The sequence below is a fragment of the Apodemus sylvaticus genome, chromosome 16 (genome assembly GCF_947179515.1).
Source record: "Apodemus sylvaticus chromosome 16, mApoSyl1.1, whole genome shotgun sequence".
Lineage (NCBI taxonomy): Eukaryota > Metazoa > Chordata > Mammalia > Rodentia > Muridae > Apodemus > Apodemus sylvaticus.
In genome coordinates, this window is record NC_067487.1 from 65,674,889 (window position 1) to 65,700,904 (window position 26,016).

General features: G+C 46.8%; 1 protein-coding gene and 1 long non-coding RNA gene across 2 annotated transcripts; one reads left to right on the forward strand and one right to left on the reverse strand.

Moving 5' to 3' along the window:
• Positions 1-2,916: 2,916 nt before the first annotated feature.
• Positions 2,917-11,486, reverse strand: LOC127666924 (uncharacterized). Its single transcript, XR_007973742.1, has 2 exons — positions 11,398-11,486; positions 2,917-3,412 (listed from the first exon to the last, which is right to left on the reverse strand). It is a non-coding gene; the product is annotated as an uncharacterized LOC127666924 (long non-coding RNA).
• Positions 11,268-25,808, forward strand: F2rl1 (F2R like trypsin receptor 1). Its single transcript, XM_052159928.1, has 2 exons — positions 11,268-11,523; positions 23,054-25,808. The coding sequence occupies exons 1-2, from the start codon at positions 11,433-11,435 to the stop codon at positions 24,154-24,156; spliced, it is 1,194 nt and encodes a 397-aa protein (XP_052015888.1). The 5' UTR covers positions 11,268-11,432; the 3' UTR covers positions 24,157-25,808.
• The last annotated feature ends 208 nt before the right edge of the window (positions 25,809-26,016 follow it).

Below are 26,016 nucleotides of genomic sequence, written 5' to 3' on the forward strand. Positions count from 1 at the left end.
ACTGACGGAGGAGGAACCCGGGAGGCGCAGATAAGCTAATCGTCCCAAGGACAGAGAGCTCAAAAGCCGCGAAGGTATCAGTTAAGTGCAAACAATTTTCTTCAGTAACTCCAGTAACCAACTAGTGTAGCTCCACAGCCTTTGTTATTCTGTCTCTTCTCAGCCGCCCTAAACTAAAACTGGTTTTGGAGGCCGGTGACTCATCAAGGGAGGTGGGACTTTAGCACCTGCCAGGCCGGCAGCAGCTTTAAAGATTATTTGGAGAGCCCGCTGGGCATTGTGTCAGCACTTCAGTCCGGTAGAGTCCTGACCTCATCCCAAGCTCCCCACCTCGGCTCCCCAGGCTCCTCCTGACCTCACTCACTGTTTCTGGTGCGTTTGTTCCGGCTCGCCCCTGATGACCCCGCGGAGGGTGTATGCTAATTTTCTTAGGCTCTGCAGCTGTGTGCGCCCACCCCTCCCCCAGTTAAACTCAAACTAGCGGGAGATTGGCTCCCAGGAAAGATGCCAAAAAATACGTCGAGGTGTTGGAGAGAAGGTGAGTTTGGAAACCATGCCGGCCCCGTGGATGGGGAGAGGGTCTTGCCTCCCCGGCACACTCTGGTCTTTTCCCTAGGCTTCTCTACGCGGGCCCTGAGCTACTCAGGACCCTACACCGTCAGTCAGTACAACAGCGCATGTCGCCCACTACTTTCCACTTGGTCGGACCCGTTTACTGTTCAGACCTTGGCTCCAAAAGGTGTCCCGGGAGAACACAGAGGCTTCCTAAATGATCTTCAAAGCGACCTGTCCTAGTGTTGGACACTAACATTCCTCACACCCGGGGGCGGGGGGTGTTGGTCATTGCACCTCGCTAAAGTTCTGTTCGCTTAGGAGACACCGGGTTGGAACATCAGGGACTGGACATTAGCACTGAGAATTCCAGACACTTTCCAGCTCTCAGAGGAGCTGATAAGACAGCTAGATAGGCTCTCAGCCAGTGCATGGCTATTTTTCCAGAACTCAAACCTGAACACGGAGCATAGTTGTTTGCTCTTAGGGGGTTCATGGGGGGGGGGGAATAATTGTCCACCCAGTGAAATAAAAATCAATAGCTTTTCTAAATGTGAAAAAAAGGAAAAAGAAAACAAAGAATGCTATCTTCTGTTAACACATTGTGTGTTGTTTTGCACACAGGGAATGTGTATTAAGATACAGCAACTATTTTTTAAGGCACTTCTGAATCCTGTATTTCTAACAAGAAGCCAATGCATCCTTCATTTCCTAAGAGGTACGGAGACTAAGGTGACACCTTTTCGCCTTTGCCTATAGTAGTCATTCTTTTTATTCCAAAATTGTTACAATTTCTGAGTTGGACAAGCCCGGGCCCTTGGGCTTTGTAAATATCACAACTTTCTGATTCAGCCAGAGAGGAACAGTCCAGGATTGGTAGCTGATGTAGAATCTAAAAACAAACAAACAAACAAACAAACAAATACCCCCAAAGAGCAAAACAAAAAAACCCAACCTACCAAGCAAAGAAAAACATGCTGACGTCAAAGCGACTTCACTTCCTGCCCTTCGCACCCCCTCCCTTTCCCCTTGAATGCAAAGCAGGGCTTTAGAATCTCACAGCTCCCCTTCAGACTCTTCCTTCAAATGTTAATGAGCAGCGCACAAAAGCAAAACTGGACCAAACTGGTTTGTGGTACTTGGGAGAAGCTAGGAATTAACCCTTCTCCACTTCTTCCCGGAGTTTCGCAGACTCCCTTTCCGCTGGGTCTTCGTTGCGGTCGCCGTCTTCACGGAGCCCCCGCGGTCTCCTGCAGTCACTCCGCCACGTGGTACGTGGTACCTTTCACACAAATCCAGACACTCCTTGGGATATTGCCAGGTCTTTCTCTGTAGTCACTGCAGGGATTCTAGGCAAACCCCAGTTGCTCTCATCTTAGTCCCAGTGGGATGCCCGTGGGTGCTCGGAATCCTCACAACAGGTGGATGGTACTGCCTCGTCTTAGAGGGGTCAAACGAGGGACAAAATTACCCCCACATAACCAGAACACTAGTAAGTGACTGAAGAAAGATGCAACCCAGAACTGTGGAACTCCTTGTCCAGGTCCTGACTCCAGGTCCTCTCTGGAGGGAGGCGGCATTTCTGGTTGCAAGAGGCAGGGGAACTGGGCCAGAAAGAGACTCTCTCAGATCTCACCCCCAGGCCAGTGTGTGTGCGTGTGTGTGTGTGTGTGTGTGTGTGTGTGTGTGTGGTGTGGTATGTGTGTGTAGCTCAGTTGATTGTTTGCCTAAACTGCACAAAGCATTGAGTTTAATCCCCAGCACCATGTAATCTAGGTGTGATGGGGGTACGTTTGTAATTGTTAGTATTCTGTCTAAGCTCCACCCCACACTTACCACAGCCAGGTATGCCCCGCCCCATAGACCTGGACCACTATAAAAGGGGCTGCTTGCCCCTCCTCTCTTTCCTCTCTCTCTCTCTCTTTCTCTCTCTCTCTCTCTCTCTCTCATCCTACTCTCACCTCTCTGCCCAGGCCTTCTCTGAAATGAAGCCGGTGGTGTCTCCCCTGAGGGTTATTCCCCGGGAACAGAAGCAAAGTGCATTCCTGTTAAAAGGCTGAAGAAGCTGGAGTCAGAGGGCAGTGGAAGATGGTAGCCACAGCAAAGAGGCGCTTGCTTAGAAAGCACAGAAAGCAGGCTGTGCGCTGTTCCTGCTCTTTATCCTGTCTATCTGGGTGGCTGCATGGAAGTCTCTCCCAGTCACTGTACTCTGCAGAAACAAAACACCCACAACACATAGGAGCACTTCACCAATCCTAGACACCTCTCAATATGGTCAAGTTAGTAACGAAGACCAACTATCACACCATCCTCCCTATTGGGACTGGCGGGCGGCAGCAACTCCAGAGAGACCACACCAGACCAAACAGTTCCACGAAGGGTTTATTGAGGAGGGAAGGGACAAAGGTGGTGGTGGAAAGAAAAGGGGGGAAGGAGAGGGCTTTCCTCTAATACACACACACACACACACACACACACACACACACACACACGAATGGTGATGTGGTGATCACAGGTAAAGGTGAGCCCAATGGATTCTGGAAATATGGTGGCTGTTGCCTTGGCAACAGGCATACAGGTTGCATTGTCGCCTTTGTGATGTCACAGGTTTTGGAGGTCCTAGTATCAACATTCCTCCCTTCTTCTTCTTATAAAGAGAAGGAAAAGAGGAGGAAGACGATGGTGAAAGGGAATGAGGGCACCATGTCTCTTAAGCTGCTTCCTGCTGTCTAGGAGCATCCTCAATTTTGAGGTGTAGCTGACTTTCACCATCAGGATCCACTTGGTAAATGTTCGCATCAGGTTCCTCTGTGGACAGTGGCTCTTCTGTGGGCAGCGGCTGGTAATTCTGTAACAGGAACTGATTAATAGTTTGGTTAGAAATTTTTTTGTATTTGCTGTTGGAGGAATATAGAAACAAGATTAATGAGGCAGGGAGCAAACAATAACACCAGGAAGATGACTAGAAAAGGCGTTACAAAAGGGAGTATCCACTTCCATATAGGATTTTTGAAATCCCAGAACTAGGGGTCTCACGATCCTTGGAATACTTTATGTCTGACTGAAGCTCCTGGATTTTATTTCTCACTATCCCACATTGGTTGATGTAGAAACAACATTCTTCTTGAAAAAACAGGCAAAGACCACCTTCTTCAGCTGTCAGGATATCTAGGCCCCGTCGGTTCTGAAGCACCACAGCTACCAAAGAATAGATCTGTTTCTGGATAGTAACCACAGTTTCAGTCATTTCTCGAAGATTGCTTTTAAACTGTGAAGTGAGTGTATTATATTGGGTCATGGAAGCCGTTATCCCTGCAACTCCAGTACCAACACCTATGTCTCTTCCTGTAGCAACCAAGAGTGGCATGACCTACACTGCCCTGTTATGTTGGACAGCTATCATATCTAAAACTGGGATTGGCAGGGGCTCATTTCCCTGGATTACTCCCAGTTCAGGAGGGTTCAAGAGTACCCTCGTGCAAACTCCTGACCGGCTGGCTGGTAGGCGATGATATACCTGAGTGCCACAAAGAATTGACATGTTGTGGACTGCAGTGCACTGTGGCAGAGAGGATATATCTAGACTTTTATGGTTCTATTGAAGTCTGGGGAGCTTAGTGTTCCTACAGAACGTGTCCCAGAGGTCTTAAAACAGTTTGCCATGCCAAAGAGAGGGACAGAGGTAAGGGACGGAGTCATGGTGACATTGGAGTCAGGGCAGCTGACAAAGGGTGAGGTATGGTTTCTTGGCAGTATCACTGAGAGAGGCTGTAAGTGACAATTTTGAGCCAATTCCAGGGGGTATGCATAGCCAGCAATCTTTAAAGCGACCAGGCTTGGTGACATTAAGGAGTTGGTACGCTGAGATCAAGGTCTGAAACAAAAGGCAAAATGACACATTAGTGCCATTTATGAGGGGTGCTGTCAAAGAGGTAAGGACCTTGGATTTTTTCCCCTACTTTTGATTATCTCACTTACTTTTCTGATATCTAGGGGTTGGGCAATTGAGACATATTTTCTCCGGATGTGGATAGTACTCACTGGGGAACTGGGCTAATTTTTATGGTAGAGCTTACCAACAACTCCTGCCTCCCACCTGGAATCCCATGGGTCTTGTATATAGAAGAAAAATGTCTTGCGGTGTTGATAGAAGAAATGATTGATCCATGATCCTAGCATATATATCTGACAAGACCAATGTGGGCAGCCCCTATATTCGTCTGGCCATTTTCTACAATAATCTTTTGTCTGGTCAAAGAGAAGACAAGTATAGAGATCATAATATTTAGATGGGAGGACAGACACAGGGATGACAGCAGTTTGGATCGGTTCCTGGCACCCAGCTATGGAGCAGTTTCCTGACCCTATTTGGAAAGACTGCTATCTGTGGGGGTTTCTTGAGCCTGGAATCTCTGGATGTAAGGATTGCCCTGGATGGAAATGAAGAACAGCAGGCAGAGGACAAGAAACCCATGTCTAATCCAGTGAGGTTGAGTCCCATTTTCTGGGATTGGGGACAAGGTGGGTGGTCTCAACCTCTTCTGGAGTTTAGCAGAGCACAGTCCTGTTAGGGTCGACCTGTATGAAGAAGAGTCATTTTTAGGTGGAGGGATGAAAGGTTTGAGGTGAGATGGGTGGACCCAATGAGAGAGTCCTTCAAGTTTAGCATCTATAGGGGTCACAAGGATTACCTTAAAAGGGCCCTGCCATTTGGGAGAGAGGGGTGAGGGCCGATGATATGGGTGGGGGTGGATAGAAGGACTTGGTCTCCAGCGTTGACAGGCAGTGGACAGGAGACAGTCTGTGGCTATAGAAGATAGTGGTCAGCAAAGTTCCATAGGAGAGAGCGGAGGGAAAAGTAGTGGGGCAAGTAGGTGGTCTGGGAGGGGAGAGAATTTAGGTGACAGACCAGGAGTTAGAGTTAGGAACGGATGTCCATACATGAGTTCAAAGGGAGAGAGGAGGAGAGGTCGCTGGGGGAGCGCTCGGAGTCTGAAAAGAGCCAGAGGTAGGAGTTGCACCCAGTCAAGGTGAAGTTCCTGTGACAGCTTAGCAAGAGTGGGTTTTAAAGAGCGATCAGTTCTTTCTACCTTACCTGAAGATTGAGGGTGGTAGGGAATGTGAAAATACCAGGGGGTGTTTGGGCCTTAGACTCTGAGAAACCAGGGAAGTAAATTCAGGAACACTGTCTGACTGGAGGGAGGCTGGGACACCAAAGCGGGGGATGATCTCTCAGAGAAGATCAGAGACTGACTGAGCCCTTTTGTTAGTTGTGGGAAATGCCTCCACCCACCCTGAGAAGGTGTCCACCAAGACCAGGGGTACTTGATACATCTGACAGTGGGCATATGGGTAAAGTTGCCAGTCAGTTCCAGGAAGGGAACCTCGTGCAGGAAAAATGTGAATACACATGAAATAAGTATAATTTTTTTTTTAAAAATTAAAAAACTCCATAGATCATACTGTAGACAATACTTGGGTGCTAATGCTTCAAATCTAGGCATTTATACCTAAGAGATTTATAGCTAATGGTTCCTGGCTAGCCCTGCCTCAAATTCTCATAGGAGTAGGGAGATGATTCCATTGGGTCTTGGTGTCATTATCCGTTTGGTCTTTGGCTGTCATCCAGACCTTCCAGCTCCACTGTGTACAAGCTGAGAGATGTTAAGTGAGGACACCTTCAGCTCCTAGGTACCCCTCCAGCTCAGGTGATCTATAGGTCCAAGGAAACCAAGCCCCAGGGAGTATCTGAAGGAAAGGTGTGCTAAGCAGGCACTCTAGCAAGTACAGAGGAGCAGCGGGAGGCACACTTGACCTGGAAACGGGTGAGCAAAGAAACAATAGAAGGCAAAGCCAGACATTGCGTGTGTGCAAATCAGGGACGGGCTAGCAAGAGTACACCTGTGAAAATTTCCTGTCTTACAAAGAGGGAAGTGGGACACTTTAATTCTACAAAGATCATGAACTGTTTCGGTGGCTATTTCGACAGATTTACTCTAACTGCTGTGCAGAGGGAAGACTGTGGTGGGGTGTGGGTATAGAAGGTGATGGATGAAGGGAGGAGCCCAGCCACAGGCTATTGTAATAATCTATGCAGAAGGGGGCCAGCACTTGGGCCAGGGTGGGATTTGGGATACGATTTCAAGTGGAATTGCTGATAGATCAGATATGGAACATAAGTACATAAGTAGTCAGGAGCAAAGCAAGAATTTTTTTTTTTTTAAGTCTGAAGAACTGGAGGGAAAGAGGTGTAATCTGAAGTGATGAGAAGATTGTTCAAAGAAAGGTGAGGTTCTATGTGAATATATCAATACTCTAGTGTGAGACTTAAACATACCCAAAGGAAAATGCTAGGTGAATATTTTATTTTATTTTTATTTTCTTTAATGTATGTGTGCTCTGTCTGCATGTACACTTGCATGCCAGAAGAGGGCATCAGCTCCCTTTATAGATGATCGTGAACACAGGATAGGCCTGCAGAGGTACCCAAGGGTATGTGTGTGGTTGCTGGGAACTGAACTCAGGATCTGTGGAAGAGCAGCCAGTGCTCTTAACCAGAGAGCCATCTCTCCAGCCTCTAGATGAATATGTTCTGTCTGCTGTGGAGAAATCTAGGGTAGAAAAATATATGGAGTTGTTTACTTCAAACCATAGGAGGGGATCAATCAACCAATGAAAAAATACACATTTTGGAAAGAAACTCAAAAGATGAACCCACGGTCACTCCACTGTGAGAGGCCAGCAGTGTGGTTCCACCAGCAGATGACCAACTGCCAATGAGGAGACTCAAGGGCAGAGGGGGCCTGGGGAGGTCAACTGTATCATTTCTACAGTCAGGATGGGTATCAGGAGCCTGTAAAGGGACTGTGGGAGTTATCATGTAGAAGTTCACTGCTAGCCTCGTCCAGAGTGTCTGCTCAGTGGATGGGTGAATGAATCCAGCAGCTTGTCCTCCAGCTAAAGCTGACCAGGGGCTTCATTGTTCCAGGAATGTTTTTCACAAAAGAAAGAAAGAAAGAAAGAAAGAAAGAAAGAAAGAAAGAAAGAAAGAAAGAAAGAAAGAAAGAAAGAAAGAAAGAAAGAAAGAAAGAAAGAAAGAAGAGAAAGAAAGGAAGGAAGGAAGGAAGGAAGGAAGGAAGGAAGGAAGGAAGAAGAAAGAAAGAAAGAAAGAAAAAAGAAAGAAAGAAAAAAGAAAGAAAGAAAACAGAATTCTGTTTCTTTTCCTGCCTTTTCTCTCACAATCTAAATGTCCTCTTCAAATTATAGCGAATGGGAAAAACTCAGGAAGTCCCCTGTCTCTAACCCAGGCAGTCAGGCGTTAGCTATTCCTGAGTGTTTCACAGATTCATATAACAGATACCTCAAGGCCATTCAGGCAAACGAATCATCAGATTTAAAAAAAAAAAAGCTACAAGATTTGAGAAAAACAAACTGCAAGCTGACTTCATTTGTTCATTGTGTACTTCATTTGTTCATTTTGACTGCTCGGGAGACAGTGGCAGGCAGATCACTGTGAGTTCGAGGCCAGCCTGGTCTACAAAGCGAATTCCAGGACAGCTAACATTACACAGAGAAACCGTGTCTCAAAACCCACCTCCCCACCCCAGTCACATTAATCAATTAATCAATCAATCAATTAATCATTGTGGTGGTGCTGGGGATGAAATCCAGGGCCTCACGTATACTAGGCAAGCTCTTTACCCCTGAGCTACATTCCCAGACCAAGAAATCACACTCTTGAGATTATTAACTAATAGCATTGTTCACTAAAACCATTTCTTGGAAAGTTTGGTGATTCAAACTCAGTTCCTATGAGGTGTCAGTGGATCTCGGAAGTGTCTGGAGGCCTATATGTGGTTTTCTGAAGAAAGGGATTTCTCACTGAAAGCAATCAGCAAACAGCAGCTCTCTCTTCAGTGCCAGGCGCGGTGCTCAAAAACATTTGATTGGCATTTAACACACTGAATTCTCAGAAGCGCTCTTTGAGACAGGAGTCATTATCATACGCAGATAACAGATGCAATCGTGATAGGAGATGAGCTGGTATATTTCTTCAGCAGTGGCCTGGCCCTTTTCAGAAGGGGACTCTTGTTAAGTGTTCTCAGCAGTGCCCAAATTGGGGTGCTTTAGGGCAGGGAAGGGCATTGCAAATGACTGTATAGAGACAACAGCGTACACCAGGACAGTTAACAGACAATAGGGGATGGGGTGGGGTGGGGTGGGCTTTCTAGAGCAAAGAGGTTAGTTTCCGTGTTCCATTCCAGGATCAGTGAATCAACCCTCTAGAGAGGAACTTGGACCCCAGAGGACCTCACTGCTGCACAGTGGTCCCTGGAGTCATAGTTGGCTACTTCAGAATAGTGCAGAGTCATGTATGTATGTAGGTACATACACACACACACACACACACACACACACACTACATAAATACATAAACATATGTAAAAAGAACATTAAAATACTGACTCATGGCTTCGCTCTCTCTGGTCCTCCCCTCCCCATTAACAGCATTTCTCTGTGTAGCCCTGGCTGTCCTGGAACTCACTCCATAGACCAGGTAGGTCTCAAACTCAGAAATCCAACAGCCTCTGCCTCCCAAGTGCTGGGACTAACCGTTTAAGCCACCCCCAGGCCATTTTCACCTATTGATTGACAAAAGGAATGTTTAGGTTAGATTACACTCGGACTTTTAGAAGTCAACTTTCTGAAGGGTTGGTCCTGGAGCCACACCCTAAAAGCTCCGGTACAGGGGTGGGGCAGATACTCCTTAGAGAAAGGAAAGAGGAAGATATTTTTTTTTTTTTTGTTCTACCTTGCCTCAGAATCGTCGTTTTATCCTTAGAAGTCTTTACACAGACAAAATGCTAATTCTGTTTCCTTAAGTGAAACTTAGAGTGAATAGTTTACCCAAGGTCTTGGAGGTGCAGTGGGAGAGAAGCCAGACCACACCCAAGGCCTACACAAAGGAAAAACACTTCTTTAAGACATAGCCATGTGTAACCCCTAAGAGAGGTTCCATTAAAGAGAATTGTCTCAACCCTTGGGCTGCTTTCTCTGATCACTCCTCTGTGTGTGTGTGTGTGTGTGTGTCTGTGTGTGTCTGTGTCTACTACCTGTCCATTTCTGTCATCCAGAAAGGAAGCATCCTATTTTTCACGGTCTATTCAGGACCATTTGCTTCTCTTCCTTTGATTTCTAGGCGTGTGTGAGCCCCTGTGGAGGCAGAATGCAGAGGCAGAAGACTAACTCTCCATCAGGTCTGTGGAGGTGTGACCCAGACCGTTCATCAGATGGAAACTGCATTCTACACACTTACAGGGCTATGGTAGTGACTGTTTGGCTCAAGGCTGCACAGATATTAATGACTGTCATTAGTGACTGCCTCACTGAAGGCTCCTGAGAGAATGAGTCAATCAGATCCTTCCTTCTGGCGTGGAACCCCCCTGCGACATGCCAGGTGGCTGTCCTCAAACCTGGGAGAAATGGCTAACTCTGTCGGCCTCTCAGAGAGCCGTCCAGGACTGCAGCCAGCTCTTTCTACATTGAGACCCCCCTGCCCGTGGAGACACCTGCTTTTTTGCTCTATCCGAGCCCCTTCTGCTTAGGAATTCTTCTTGTATCTTCTCTGAAATTTAAATCACAGTTTTCTTGAACAACAGTAAAGTATCATTCACTCTCTTAGTTTTAATTTATTTTTAAGTTAGGGTCTCATTATGTAGCCCAACTGGCCTCCAACTCTTTATGCTCCTGCCTCTGTCTCTGTAGTGGAGATTAATCCCGGGTCCTTGGACACGCTAAGCACATGCTCTCTATTACAGAACTACAAAAACCCATAACCCATGCTTATATATTTTTGGAGTATGGGATCACGACGTAGAAGAGACCTGAGTGGAGTTGGGTATAAAGCAACAAATTGTGGACAAATTTCAATCACTGACTTGAGCTTGGATGTGAAGGACATTTACAAACCATGCCGATGATGAACTGTGTAGCGCAAGGCAGCAAACATTCTAAGTTCCAGCTCCTATTCTGTAAAATGGGAAGGCAAATGGAGCGGCGGCATACGGTGCTGTGGGCATTAGACAAGCTAAGAGTACTGAACAATTGGCGGTTAGTTCTTTCTACACATCCAGGTTTGTTTAACGACACTGGTCAATGGAGGAGTTTAAAGCCTAATCCCAGAAGTGAGGGCACAATCCTGGCACCCTAGCATTTGGGTCGAAGCTGGAGAATCATCATAAGTTTGAAGTCAGATGCGCAGAGAAGAAAGAAAGCTTTTTGCAAAAAAGGCAAACCAAGACAACAGTCAACAAAACAAGAACCAACAAAACCCCTTTCATATCGGTCCGGCATTGCCCATTACACCACAAAGCCTTCCACACCAGTTACTGAAGACAAAGGCAAACCAGCTTAGACTTTCTAACATTCACAAGAGGATGACTTCACTGCTTCTCTGAAGTAATTAAAGGTTAAAGATAGTTTTGGACATCGCCCAGGCTCTAAGAACCCAGGGTTCCAACCTTCCTGTCATTTGCATTCCAATGTAGCCACCTCACTGGTCCAGCCCCACCCGCAGGGGACTCCAGCAGCCAAGTGGACGCTGGCCAGCACACACCGGAGCTACGGGCAGACTGTGCAGGGCCAGGTGGACCGGGGTGGGGCCTGCGTAAAACGTTCGAAGGGGCGTAACTGGGGCGTGGCTCCTGTGGGGCGTGGCTTCCCGCAGGTGCGTCCAGGGGCTCCGGTTTCACTGAAACAAGTCTCGCCCCAGGAAAGTTCAGTGAAGCTCGTGTAAAGGGAAGGGGGACCAAAGGCTCCGAGTGAGGCTCGGAGGTTCGAACTCACTGGTGGCGGATTGCCCGCCCGCCCCACGTCCGGGGATGCGAAGTCTCAGCGTGGCGTGGCTGCTGGGAGGTATCACCCTTCTGGCGGCCTCGGTCTCCTGCAACCAGACCCAGAACTTAGCACCGGGTGAGCTCGAGCGGCGGAGGAACGCGCTGGGCTGGTGGGGGACTAGGGGCAGGAGGGCACATCCCCGCGCATTGCTGGGCACTCTCGGTAGCTTTGATGAGGGTCCCTAACCAGGGCCAATCAGCCGGGACACCCGAGAAGTGTCCCCAAAGACGTGCTAGAAACAGTCCTGGTCTGGGCACTTCCAGTCTCTACTTGTCGACGTGGTTTGGGGAGATAAGGAAGGAGCGCCGGCAGGACTCAGCCTCCCCTCCCTGAGGTCGTTCCTTTGCAAACAGTGAGTCATTAAGAACTTTTCGCGGACCCTGTGAACTACGTCCGGTCGGGTCCTAGGACCCCCGGATTATAGCAATTTTATGGCTCACGGCTGGGTGGAGTGAGTGGGAGCCCGAGCCCTGGGAAGTTCCCACCTCGCGCTTTACACTTGCACCCACGCACTTGAACCCTTTCTTTTGGGGATTGAGCCGTAGTGTTCAAGACCCCCCCCCCCGGGGGGGCTACCGTACCTGGCATCGCAGTGGATGCGCTGGGCACGGAACTCAGGCGGTCTGGATGTCTGTCTGTCACGTGGTGGTAGAAGGGGACCTTTCCGACCCTTACATTTCGACCAGGTGACGTTCTAGCCTAGAGATTTCTAGATCTTCCCGCCGCCCGGAGCGCACACTGGCAGCCGCCCAGCTCTCGCTCGGAGGTTGCCAAGCCTAAGGAACAGAACTGCAAGAAAGCGGTTCGGGGTGGTGCTTCAGCGGGTTTGGGCGAGTGGTGCTGCTCCAGGTGAGCTCGAACTGGCGCTTCTAGAAGCCGGGGAGACCTCTGCAGGCTGTAGGGTGGCGTGTGTGTGTGTGTGTGTGTGTGTGTGTGTGTGTGTGTGTGTGTGTTGGGGGAGGGGGCGTTTACTGCCAGTGATAACTAACGCTACTGCAAAACCCGTCCTGCCGTTTTCATTCCCCAGCCACACCTGCTGGAGTCTTAAAGGAAGAACAATATCAACCAACCAGTCCCCCCACCCCGAGCTCCCTGGAGTACACTTGGCTGCGGCTGCATACGTAGCACAGGATTGGATTGCCTTGTCAGGCATCAATGAGGGGAGAGGTTCTTGGTCCTATGAAGAAGGATCAATAGATGATGCTCCAGGGCGGGGAGGTGGGACTTAGTGAGTGGGTGGGTGGGTGGAGAATACCCTCTTAGAAGCAGGGGGGAGAGGATAGGAGGTTTGGGGGGGGAACCGGGGTAAGGGGATAACACTTGAAATGTAAATTAAAGAAAGAAAGAAAGAAAGAAAGAAAGAAAGAAAGAAAGAAAGAAAGAAAGAAGAGAAATTGGAGAAAAGGGGGCCATTTTTCACTTTTACTATGTCGTTAATTTGTAGAAGAGCGTCTAACCTCTCTCCATTTACCTGTCACTTAAAGTTAGAAATTTGAAAACTAGCCGGTCAGTGGTGGTGCACGCCTGTAATCCCAGCACTTGGAAGGCAGAGGCAGGCGGATTTCTGAGGTCGAGGCCAACCTGGTCTACAGAGTGAGTTCCAGGACAGCAAGGGCTACGTAGAGAAACCCTGTCTCGAAAAAAAACAAAAAAACAAAAAAAAAACAAAAAAACAAATCAAACCCCCCCCCCAAAAAAAAGAAATTTAAAAACTCTGAAGCAAAGGTTTGTGTGTGCAAATTTAAAAAAAAAGTTATTGGAAGTGATTATTTTCATGATTCCCCTAGTATAGGAAGCATACCCTGATGATTGGACTCCCTCTGTTTACAGAGTGAAGAGATGGGAGGGAAAGGTTCCTAGTGTACCTGGTGAACTTGACTTTAACAATAAAAAAAAAATCAGGTTATTTGTTAACCTGAGCTACTTAATATTCCACCTTGGTTTTTCTCTCTGCATAATTATACTCCGTTGTCGGTAACTTTCCAGAAGAGTTGTCTAGTAACAGAGACTTTAGATACAGGGAGGGTTTTTTTCCTCCCCCAATTGAAATTAAATTAATTTTGGTTAGGACAGGGGTACCTTGGTCTTTGTTCTGTTGCTCAGGTCTGGTCTTTCCTGTGCTTCTTGACTTGTTAAACAGCAGATGGGCTTGGCTTTCTCCACCCCCAGAAGATTGCTTCTTGGAAAGGGTCCAACCTAAGATAAACCTCATTTTTGCGGGGGTGGGGGGGTGGGGGGGCATTGAATTGGGAATGCTACTTTTAAGTCAGCTTCCCTCTGACACAATCTCTACTACTATCTCCCTTGCCTGCTCCCCTCCCCCTCTTCCATCTCCATATTTATTTGTTTCTTGATTTCTTGCCTTGCTGGGCATCCGGCCTAGGGCTTCACACAGGCTGGGCAAGTGCTGGACCGTTGTTGGTATTTCCCTGGTCACACAGTCAATGCATTTCAGTTTTAAGACCGGATCTTTTTTGGTGTTTGTTTGTTGGTTAGTTGGTTGTACTCTTTTCTTCCTTTTCTTCCTTTGGGATAGTCTCAACTGTGTATCCCAGGTTAGCCTGGAATTCTCTGTGATGACCACACTGGACTTGAATTTGCAATGATTTTGTCTGTTCTCCTGAAAGATGGCATTACAGGAATGCACTACCATGCCTAGACAACATTTTTTAAATTTAATTTTAAAAAAATGATGTGCACTGGTGTTTTCCCCTGCATGCATGTCTGTGTGAGGGTGTTGGATCCCTTCACACTGGAGTTACAGACAGTTGTGAGCTCCCACGTGGGTCGGGAAATGGACCCACATCCTGTGGGAGAACAGCCAACGTGGAGCCATCTCTCAGCTCCCGACAACATTTTCTTCTCTTATAATTTGAAAAGGGAAAAAACAGAAAAGGGAGAAATGTAACGGAATCATCCTAAACACTGACACTTAGATAACTACTACAAAAATTTTGATTTATGTCTTTCCCATGCTTTTGTACGTGAGAAATACATAAAAAACACATTCCCAAATTAGAAACCCTTGTGGGATTTTTACACATAATGGTCAATAGTGCAATTTTGTTTGGTTGGGTTTTTTTGGATTTTTGGATTTGGTTTTTTCGAGACAGGGTTTCTCTGTATAGCCCTGGCTGTCCTGGAACTCACTCTGTAGACCAGGCTGGCCTCGAACTCAGAAATCCGAATGCCTCTGCCTCCCAGAGTGCTGGGATTAAAGGCAGGCACCACCACCGCCCGGCTAATAGTGCAATTTTAACAGCTTTAAAATATGGGCAGACACACACACACACACACACCACGTGCAGCCCCTGTATTAGGTACTAAACCTAGGGCCTCCTGTGTATTTACCAACCACATTGTCACTGAGCTAGAGCCCCAAACATTTTATTTTAAATTGCCCAAACTCTCCTTGAAGCCACTAGGTAACCCAGGCAGGCCTTGAACCTGGGGCTCCATTTCCTCCTCTGAATAGCTATGATTATAGACCAGCCCTGGCAAGCCTGACTTCATCTGTTAAATTAGTGTCTTGTGAACAGGCACACAGGATGTTTCCAAAGTCTTGTAGAATAAAAGAACTCTAATGAACGTGGAGATGGGACTTTAGGTTGATACTTGGTCCCCTCTGCCTTCCTCCTGTTACTAATTAACCTTGATTGCTCAGGCCTCATGAAGTCTGTATTTGACTTTCTTATGGTTTTACTATCTGGACAAATGTTGAGGAAAACAGTTCCTCTTGGGAAAAAGAAAAAGAGTTACAAAGTTTGCTAAGTGTGCCTAGGGAAGGATGAATAGCAATTGAAATCTTTCCCCCCCCCCCCATCCTGTGCTCCCAAGAGTTGGTAGCAAAAGAACTCTGGGAAAGGGTCAAAACACTGAGACCAAACCCACCAAATGGCGTCCCTTCAGCCATGGAAGGACCATCCCACAACAGCTGTCCTATGATTTATTTGCATTTCGATAATAAATCTATATATAGTCAGAAGACAGACTTCTGTACTCATAAACTACCACTGTGGGGATGATTATTTCTGTTGTGCCATGGTTAAACAATGGTTCAGCACATGCTCTCCATAGCGGGGTCAAGTATAAGACAGATTCCTGCAAGTAAACTGCAGGCCACAAACTAGTACATTTTAACTTTTGATATATTTGCCAAATGACTTTTTAAAAGATCGTATCAGCTTACACTCTGGGTGGCCGAAAACCTGAGACAGAAAGAGAAGGTCTGCTCTTCTGTTGCTCAGCTACTAGAAGGCACACCTTTCACAGCTCGGTGAGAGGATCCTAGACTTAAGCTGTTTTGAATAACATACGTTAGAGTCTTATGCGGATGAGAGCGTATTATTTTATTGGTTTCTTATTTACAGTTGACTGTTTCCTGTAGGGAGGTGAGTGTCTAATCTTAGGAGAAGGGCTATAGTAACTTAGGAACAGGCCTGTTTCCTGTTTGGCAGTTGTGGGGACTGGGTATGGCCTTGAGCACGAGTGGGTGTATGTTTTTGTATGCTTGGCAGGAGCTTGATTGTAGCCCTACAAATAAGATGCGCTCACAGGGCGGTGGTGGCGCACGCCTTTAATCCCAGCACTTGGGGGGCAGAGGCAGGCAGATTTCTGAGTTTGAGGCCAGCCTGGTCTACAGAGTGAGTTCCAGGACAGCTAGGACTACACAGAGAAACCCTGTCTTGAAAAAACAAACAAACAAAACAAACAAACAAACAAAAGATTCGTTCAGAGCCAGGCAGTCTGTACTTCACAGTCACCCGATGTCTTTGCTCAGTTTTGAAACCCTGAGCCTGGTTTACAACTAGTCACGGAGTGGCTTAAAGGTTTATTGTGAATGGCTGCCACCGTTTTTGTTTGTTTGTTTGTTGTTTTTGTTTTGTGTTCAAGCTCTTGCTGTATAGCCCAGACTTGCCTGAAACTCATGATCTCCTGTCTCAGACTCTTTAGTATTGAGTTTAAAGCTGGGATTCCCAATTCTCTTTTGTGAGGGGCTTGGGGAGGCAGCCTGGAAATCAAGCCTTGTCCATGCTGGGCAAACATTTACCACTGAGGCCATCCCCAGCCCATCTATCTGTGCAGGGTTTGGGGAATCTAAGGATGCTGCCTCCTCCTCCTATTCTTTCTTCCTCTTCCTTTTTAAAAGTTGTGTTTGCTTTCAACCTAAACCATACTTCTTTTGTTACAATGTTGTTCCGTGTTCCTTTTTTTTAACATTCTTATTTAATGTTGTTTTTTTGGTACCCACCACAACAGCAGTGATCAGTAATCCTTGGCTAGATGTGTTTCATGTCTACCTTCAGCCTATCTTTCTGCGTCACTTTTTTTTTTCTGTGTCACTTTTAATAGCTTTATTAGGGTCTCTATGCCAAACAATTTTCACAACACACAATTAGCCCATTTAAAGAGAGCCCAGTGCCTTTTGGTATACTTAGAGAATTGTGATCATCCCTGTGGTCAATTGAGCACATTTTGATCACTCACAGGAATCTCCTTTGCTATTGCATGACAGTCTTCCCATAGCCAGACCTGGCCTTAGTCAACTTTCTATGGACTTGCTGTTCTAGATATTTGATATGTATAGATTCACGTAATGTATGGGCCTCTGTGACTGGCTTATTTAATGTCCCCCCCCCAAGGCTTACCTATGTTACAGCATGCATCAACAACCTTTTTCCTTTCTTTTTCTTTTTGTGTTTCTTTTCTTTTCTTTGAACACAAATTACACTTGCTACCACTACCATCCCCAGCACGTTTGGTTGCTTTGTGTGTGTGTTTGAGTCTCTGAGTCTCCTATGGCTCAGGATAGCCTGGAACTCATACTCGAGTTAGCCATGTAGTGGAGGGTGACATTGAAGTTCCGATCCTCATGCAGTGCTGTGATTAGTGTGGGCTTACGGTAGCCAGTTTTATGGGGTGCTGTCGATCAGACTTCCGGCTTCTGGTAGACCCCTCCAGGCACACAGCAGCTGAACTGTATCCCTGCCTGTTTTTGAGATGGGTTCTAGCTCTGCTGGATAGCCTGCTATCATTCCTCGGCCAAGCAGTTCCCAGGCCTCAGCTTGCCAGGTGACAAACTGCGTTACTGTGTCTGGCTTCAATACAGCCTGCGTTACTGTGTCCGGCTTCAATACAGCCTGCGTTACTGTGTCTGGCTTCAATATGAAATCTGTCTTTTCACTGCTAGGAGCCATTCCATTGTGGACACTTCTCGTTCTGTTTATTTGCTCTTCTGTTGATGGACTTTTGGGTTATTTCCATTTAGGGCTATATAATATTGCTGCTTTGAGTGTTAATGTACAAGTCGTTTCATGGCTACGTCTTCCTTTTTCTTGGGGATTGTGGTTGATCGTCACTGTCAACTTGACTGGATTGGAGTCACAAAAACATCCCTGTGGGTGTATCCAAGAAACGTTTTCCGAATAATTCTGTTTATATTCTTTTTGTTCATTTTTCCACACAGGGTTTTTCTGTATAGCTCACTCTGTAGACCAGGCTAGCCTCGAACTTAGAGATTCACCTTTCTCTGCCTCCCAAGTGCTGGGTTTAAAGGCATGCGCCACCACTGCCCAGCCAGAACAGCTTTAATTGAGGAGGGAAGACCTATTCTGAATATGGACGGGACACCCGTCCCATAGATTGAAGTCCCATTCCTCATAGGAGACTGCAAGCTGAGCATTACCATTACCGGCGTGTCTGTCTACCACCCTCTCCTACAGTAGTGTGACTGCCTACCGCCTGTGGCATTCCTGCTGCGAGCCAAAGGAAACACTTCCTCCCTTAGTTATGTGCTGAATGTCCTAACAAGGAGAAACCTAAGGCTTGTGAGGATGCAGGCGGAGCTGGCAATCTACAGCTTGGGAGAAGGCCCTCAGCAGATGCTAACCGTGCTGGGGCTCCCCCCTCCCCCGAGCCCCCATGATTTCTTTCCACCACAACTCAGGGGAATATGTATGTTGTGTATAAACCACGTTTTAAATTACCCTCTTCCTGTGTGTGTGTGTGTGTGTGTGTGTGTGTGAACATGCTATTGTGTACATGGGGAGACAAGCAGACAACCTATGGGACTTGTTCCTCTCAGCTCTGTGCATCCTGGGGTTCAGAGGCAGAGGTCTCAGCTTGGCGTCAAGCGCCTTTCCTCACTGCGCCATCTTGCCTCCCCTAGCTGCTCACTTTTATCTCCCTCTTACATCTGCGCAGATGTACTCTGATCACGCTGAGGTCAGAGTCCGTTCCAGCAAGATCTCTTCAGAGCGTCTAATCACCTCTTATTGTGACCTTAGTAGTTATAAAAAGGTAATATATAAGCTTAGAGCCCTTCCTTATTTTGAGCTCATTATGTAACTTTCTTTGGGAACAGAAGAAAACTGATTTTCCTTGCGAGAACTCTAGAACCTCAGCAGCCACTGACCGCAGAAGTTCAGGGTTACTCACTGTGGTGCTTTGAATAAGAACGCCCCCATAGGCTTGGATATTTGAATATTAGTTCTCCCGTGTGAGTGGACCTGTCTGGAAGGTGTGGTGTTGCTGGGGGAAGCCAGTTCCACGGGGCAGGCTTTGAGGTTAACAGTCTCCCCACTTTGGATCTTCCCTCTCTGCTTCGTGCTTGTGTTTGAAGGTGTGAGTTCCTTCCGATCGCCTTGCCTGCAGCTTGTGGCCATGCATCCCTACAGTGACACACTCTTAGCGCTCTGGATCTGTAGGCCCAAATAACAGTTCCATCTGAAGATTGCCTTGGTCATAACGTTTAGTCATAGCAACAGAAAACTAACCACCAGTACACCTAGTGGGCTGTTTCAGGCCTGGATGCCTCTCTGGATGAGTGGGGTCCCCAGAGCACTGGTCCACTGTTCACGGGGTCCAGCTGTGCTATTCACCACCCTCTGGGCAGCTGTGGAGGATTTACAAGGGGTTTGTTTGTTTTTAAAGATTTATTTATTTTATGTATGTGAGTACACTGTAGCTGGACAGATGGTTGTGAGCCATCATGTGGTTGCTGGGAATTGAACTCACGACCTCTGCTCTCTCCGGCCTCCAGATTTATTTATTATTATATGTAAGTACACTGTGGCTGTCTTCAGACACACCAGAAGAAGGCATCAGATCTCATTATGGATGGTTGTGAGCCACCATGTGGTTGCTGGGATTTGAACTCAGGACCTTTGGAAGAGCAGTCCGTGCTCTTAACCGCTGAGCCCCTTACGAGTTGTTTTTTTTTTTTTTTTTAATCCCTCTAAAGGGCTGGCAGAACAAGTTGACATCAATCAGGTGACTGGATTATTGAAGGAGGGGCTAATTAAAGAAAGTGACTTTTAGTGTGTTAAATTTAAAATTTCAGATATTCTGCTCGAGGAAATGTGTGTGTAGAGCCCATGCTGATTGGGCTGATCTCTGTGGGTTCTAACAGGTAGTATCAGGTGTGGTGGGGGATCATGAGAAAACCATGGCTTCTGGTAATGAAGTAAAGCTAAAGTCTAATCTTCCCGTGTAACAACCGTTTAACTTTGTGACGTGTACTCAGTTACTGGTTTGTGCCTTAGTTTCTTCATCTATAAGATGAGGCATAACAGCTTTAGCTGCCTTGTCGGGTTTGTGGTGAATGTAATACAGGAGCCTTGCACACAGTGCAGACAGTTCCAGACTCACAGTGAGTCAGTACTAATCTCTGTGATGGCAGCCATGGTCCTGTAATTCGTTGTGGTTCTATGTGTGGCCCTTGGCACTCAGCATTCCAGTTTAATGTCCTGTAGACATGAGTAGGAGAGCTGAGGCTCTGGATCCTCCCCCAGTTCTTCTGTGTAACTGAGCACTGTAGTCCAGATGTGTGTCAGGGCTGGGCCAGGGGCTGGGCCACTGAGGGAATTGTGGCACTATGCTAGGAATAAAGGCACCTTTAATGCTATATAGGTTTCCTTGGAACTGTTGCGTCTGTAAACACATCACTACTGTTTCCTTGAGATGCTTTAAATTTAGTCACTCCTGTTTGTGGAATCAACATGCATTTGGTGTAGAAGGGTATTTTGTGAAACATTCAATGAAACAATATTCCCTTATGGATTTATATCCTAAAGTACTGGGTTACGGTGCAGAACATATTCTTCATAGTGTTTGAAGAACATTGTAATATTCAGGAATAATCTTTTTTTTTTTTTTTTTGGATTTGGTTTTTCGAGACAGGGTTTCTCTGTATAGCCCTGACTGTCCTGGAACTCACTCTGTAGACCAGGCTGGCCTTAAACTCAGAAATCTGCTTGCCTCTGCCTCCCAGAGTGCTGGGATTACAGGCGTGCGCCACCACCGCCCGGCTAAAAGTAAGTATTTTTAAAACATTGAACATTGAGGTCTAGAGAGACAGCTCAGGGGTTAAGAGCACTGGCTTAGGAATAATCTTTTTTGAGACAGATGTCCCAGGCTAGCCTCAAACTCACTATGTAGCTGAGGGTGCCCTTGGATTTACAATTATCCTGCCTTTACCTCCTAAGTCCTGGGGTTACAGTGTCTGCTGGTACATGACAGGCACATACTCTACCGTTGAGCTACATTCCTCCACCTCCTTGGGAATACTTGTTCTAGTGTTTAATTAATTAGAGACAGGATCTCTTTATAGCCCTGATTGGCCTGGAACTCTCTGTAGACCAAGCTGGCTTCAAAATCATAGAGGTCTACCTGGCTCTGTCTCCCAAGTCCCATATTAAAGGCATATGCTGCTACTCCTGGCTTTTTTAAATTTTTAAAATGATTTCTCGTTTATAAACATGGATATTTTAACTGTGTGTACACCTGCATGCCAGAAGAGGGCATCGAAACTCATTTCGGATGGTTGTGAGTCACCATGTGGTTGCTGGGAATTGAACTCAGGACCTCTGGAAGAGCAGGCAGTGTTCTTAACCGCTGAGCCATCTCTCCAGTCCCCCCACCCCCATTTTAATTTTTAACAAGTGCTCTTTTTGGACAATTACAGAATAAATTGAAAGAGTGGACGTGTGTTTACATCAAGTGCGTTTATTTTCCTAAGGCCACCGTGATGAGCGGTGCTGTAAAACAGCAGATATTACTCTCTTGGTTCTGTGGCGAGGAGTCTGGGATGGAAGTGGGGGAGACTCTGTCCATCTCCAGCATGTGGGTGTGTGCTGCCATCTATGGTGTTCCGCCACAGTATGCCAGTCTTTCCTCCCATTTCGTCATGTTGCCTTCTCTGCTGTTTTCTCAACTTCCCTGTGTCCTTTTTCTACAGTGGGTGGAAAGTGAACTGCTGATCTCTGTAACCTCCAGTGCCCCTCCCACTCCCCCTATGTCGACAGCGCTACGTGGTGAAACCTACAGAAGCGAACGGTCCTGTAGAACCTGAGTCTGGAGCTAGAAGCGGATCAGATAACCGAGCACACAATACATTAGAGAACGTCAGGAGAGACATAGTGTCTTCCCTGGTACATAAACAATCTTCAGGTGTTTCCACGTTGCAGAGGTCTCAGGCTCATCATTAAAGTAAAATTCTTTAGTGTCCTCCCTGCCTCCTTCAGGCCTGTGAGGGAATGCCTACAGGATGGGGCAGGATGAAGGGCTTGCCAGTCTCTGGTTGGGAGGTTTGTTCCGTTTCGCTTTGCTTTTGATGGAATCTCACTATGCCACCCGGGCTCTCTCAGATTCCTTAAGCTGAAACGATCCATTCACCTCAGCTTTCCAAATAGCTGAGACTATAGACACGTCCTACCACACCCAGCATTATTTGTGGTTTTGAATGTTCAATTCATAGTAGGAAGGAAGCACCCTAAGTTAAAGCTTGCTGTTACATGCTCGTAAGTCAGAGCACATGTGGTGTCGTCAGTCCCATGGTCTTGATGCTAAAAGGCTCGCCTGCCAACTGAGCTCTGTGGGAAGGTGTTTATGAGGACAGCCGAGAGATGAGAAATGCTTACCCATTATGGTATTTCCTGTAAGCCAACCAGGGGATACCCCCTGGTTCTGGAACTGCCCTAGGCTTGCCCCTGGGACAGGGTGTGGTTGACAGCTAGGTTGGATCTTGGCCTAAGGCCAGAGTAGGATGGATATACACTAGAAGAAGAGAACAGAGGCAGCTGATGGCAAGACAAAGCTGTCTTACTAGAGACTCAGGAAGAGTTACCACATGATTCTAGACTGACCCGTCGGCGGTCTGTCTGTCTGTCTGTCTCTCTATCTATCTATCTATCTATCTATCTATCTATCTATCTATGTATCTTTCTTTACTAACTGACCCATCAAGGACTGCTGATGGCTGTGTGATCAAATAATAGAACTAATAAGTGTGGCTATTTAAAAAAACAAAAAAAGAAATCCTGTCAGTCTTAAGATTCCTAGAAGTCACTGTCCTATACAGAACCCAAAACTCTCACTGTTAGCCAAATACCATTGCTGAGGCGGAAGATTTAGCTCAGTGGTAAAATACTTGCCCGGCACACATAAGAGTTAGACTTCAACCGCCACCAACTGCCCCTGCCCAGTTTTGTTCATAATACTCTAATACCATCTGTCTGTGTTCATCTAAAATGTTCATTTCAGCACAGCAGCCCTCTTGTTGGACCATTTATCTCAGCAACGACTCCGCTCTGTTTTCTTTGTCCAGGACCCAGCAGTAAAGGAAGAAGTCTTATTGGCAGATTGGAAACCCCGCCCCCAATCACTGGGAAAGGGGTTCCGATTGAACCAGGCTTTTCCATTGATGACTTCTCCGCGTCCATTCTCACTGGGAAGCTGACCACTGTCTTCCTTCCGGTCATCTACATTATCGTGTTTGTGATTGGTTTGCCCAGCAATGGCTTGGCCCTCTGGATCTTCCTTTTCCGAACGAAGAAGAAACACCCCGCCGTGATTTACATGGCCAACCTGGCCTTGGCCGACCTCCTCTCTGTCATCTGGCTCCCTCTGAAGATCGCTTACCACCTACACGGCAACAACTGGATCTACGGGGAGGCGCTTTGCAAGGTGCTCATTGGCTTTTTCTACGGCAACATGTATTGTTCAATCCTTTTCATGACCTGCCTCAGCGTGCAGAGGTACTGGGTGATCGTGAACCCCATGGGGCACCCCAGGAAGAAGGCAAACATCGCTGTTGGCCTCTCCCTGGCAATCTGGCTGCTGATTTTTCTGGTCACCATCCCTTTGTATATCACGAAACAGACCGCCTACATCCCAGCCCTGAACATTACCACGTGTTACGACGTGCTGCCCGAGGAGACTTTGGTGGGGGATATGTTCAATTACTTCCTCTCCCTGGCCATTGGGGTCTTCCTGTTCCCAGCCCTCCTTACTGTATTTGCCTATGTGCTCATGATCAGAACGCTCCGCTCCTCCGCCATGGATGAACACTCGGAGAAGAAAAGGCAGAGAGCTATCCGACTCATCATCACCGTGCTGGCAATGTACGTCATCTGCTTCACGCCTAGCAACCTGCTGCTTGTAGTGCATTATTTCCTAATCAAAAGCCAGAGGCAGAGCCACGTCTACGCCCTCTACCTCGTCGCCCTCTGCCTGTCGACCCTCAACAGCTGCATAGACCCCTTTGTTTATTACTACGTCTCGCAAGATTTCAGGGATCACGCCAGAAATGCGCTCCTCTGCCGAAGTGTGCGCACTGTGAATCGCATGCAGGTATCCCTCACCTCCAAGTTCTCCAGGAAATCCAGTTCCTACTCTTCGAGCTCAACCAGTGTTAAAACCTCCTACTGAGCTGTTCCTGAGGCTCTCAAGCCTGCATGATGATGGTATGATGGTGGTGGTGGTGATGATGATGATGATGGCGTGTGTGTGTGTGTGTGTGTGTGTGTGTGTGTGTGTGTGTTAGGGATGCACCAACATGCATGGGGTTGTCATTTCCTATCTAAGCTGCAGGTCTCCGCACCAATCACAAGCACGCAGCTCTCCGCAGGATTGCCAGAAGCTTCCTTGTTTGCATGAGAACAGTCTTCCACTATAACAAAAACAGGCATCAGTATCAGAAACTGAACTAATTGAGGGAAACATATTTTGTGGAAGTGAAGAGACGATGGAAAATCAGTGACTTGCCAAAAACAAACAAACAAACAAACAAACAAACCCTATACCTGGCGAGAAGGCTAAGACTCCCTGAAATGTTTTCTTTTTCATCTGGAGTCCATCACAGCTTTGTCAGGACCTGAGGCCCCTGTAGAGCTTCAGTCCGGTCAATCGACTTTACAGACCTGGGAGATGAGTCTCCCGGCCGGCATTCTAACTAGTTAACAGTGAGCTCGCTGGACGATAGGATTCACATGGTTGGGGGTGACTTCTCACACCATTTCATCAGAGTTCCTGGGGTGCTTCTTCCCTGTGCCGGTCCCTTAGCTTCAGTAACCCGGGGAGCTCAGACGGGAGAGGGGCGCTCTGCTAGCCTCCTGAGGACTGCATACACAGGATGATGGAGCCGAACCCTGCTTCTGCCTGCCAGGGCAGCACGGTATTGTTGGTAAAGAAAAACCGACAGCAGTGTTTTGAGCCTCTTTTTGGTCAGTTTATGATGAATCTGCCTATTGGTTTATTGAGATTTTCAGTTCCTTTATTACTGCGTTGTAATTTTGTATGTCTGTTAGTCAAGAAAAAGAAGATGAGGCTCTTAAACATGTAAATAAAAATTTTGTATTTTTTTTTTTACTTAAGTCAGTGTGTGTAATAGAGTATTTGGCCAACTGCGAATATTGCTTAGTTTTTCTTCTAACTTAATTTTTAACTACATCATGTGAACTTACAACATTTTCATGATAAAGCATTATGTCAGTTCCCTTCACCCTCAACCCTATTCCTTTCTGCCATGCGGGTCCCTTCCCCTCCTCCCCCCTTGCTATTCCCTCCCCACCAGATAGTCCTCTGCCTGCTTTCACGTATCATTTAGTATTTTATAAAAACCTTGTTGTAATTATTTATTATCAGTTTTGTTCACCAGTTACCAATGGAATTAACGTCTTTTCATCTGTTTGGGAAAGAGCAGAAAAGAGTCTGTGGCCATTGTGGGGTACACGGCCATTGCGGGATACACGGCTCCAGACTGACTTTATATACTGCCTGTGTTTGCACCTTTAAAAATGACCTTGTTTTATGAATGCTTTAAAAATAATGCATGAACTTTTAAAAAAGCCAACTTCTTTCAGACTGTGTGTTTGTTTGTATGAAGGGGGTCGGAGAAGAAGAAGGGAATCCTGCTCTTCCAGACTTAGTGATCTGACGCCCACCCACCCTGTCTGCTCCTTCTTTTCTTTCTTTTTTAACACAGTGTGATGCTCACCCCACCCCTTTCCTTCCCTCCTTCCTTCCTTCCTTCCGTCCTTCCTTCCTTCCTTCCTTTTTCCTTTCCTCCCTCTCTCTCTCCCTCCCTCCCTCCCTTCCTTCTCCTCCTCCTAATCTCTCTCTGTTTCTCTGTCTCTGTCTGTCTGTCTCTCTGTCTGTCTGTCTCTCTATCTCTCTCTGTCTCTCTTTCTCTCAACACTAGGAGTCTATACCTGGTCTTGTGAATTTACTCTTTTTTTTCACACTGGTTTTTCAAATAAACAAATTGTAGTTCATGTTGCTCTGCAATGA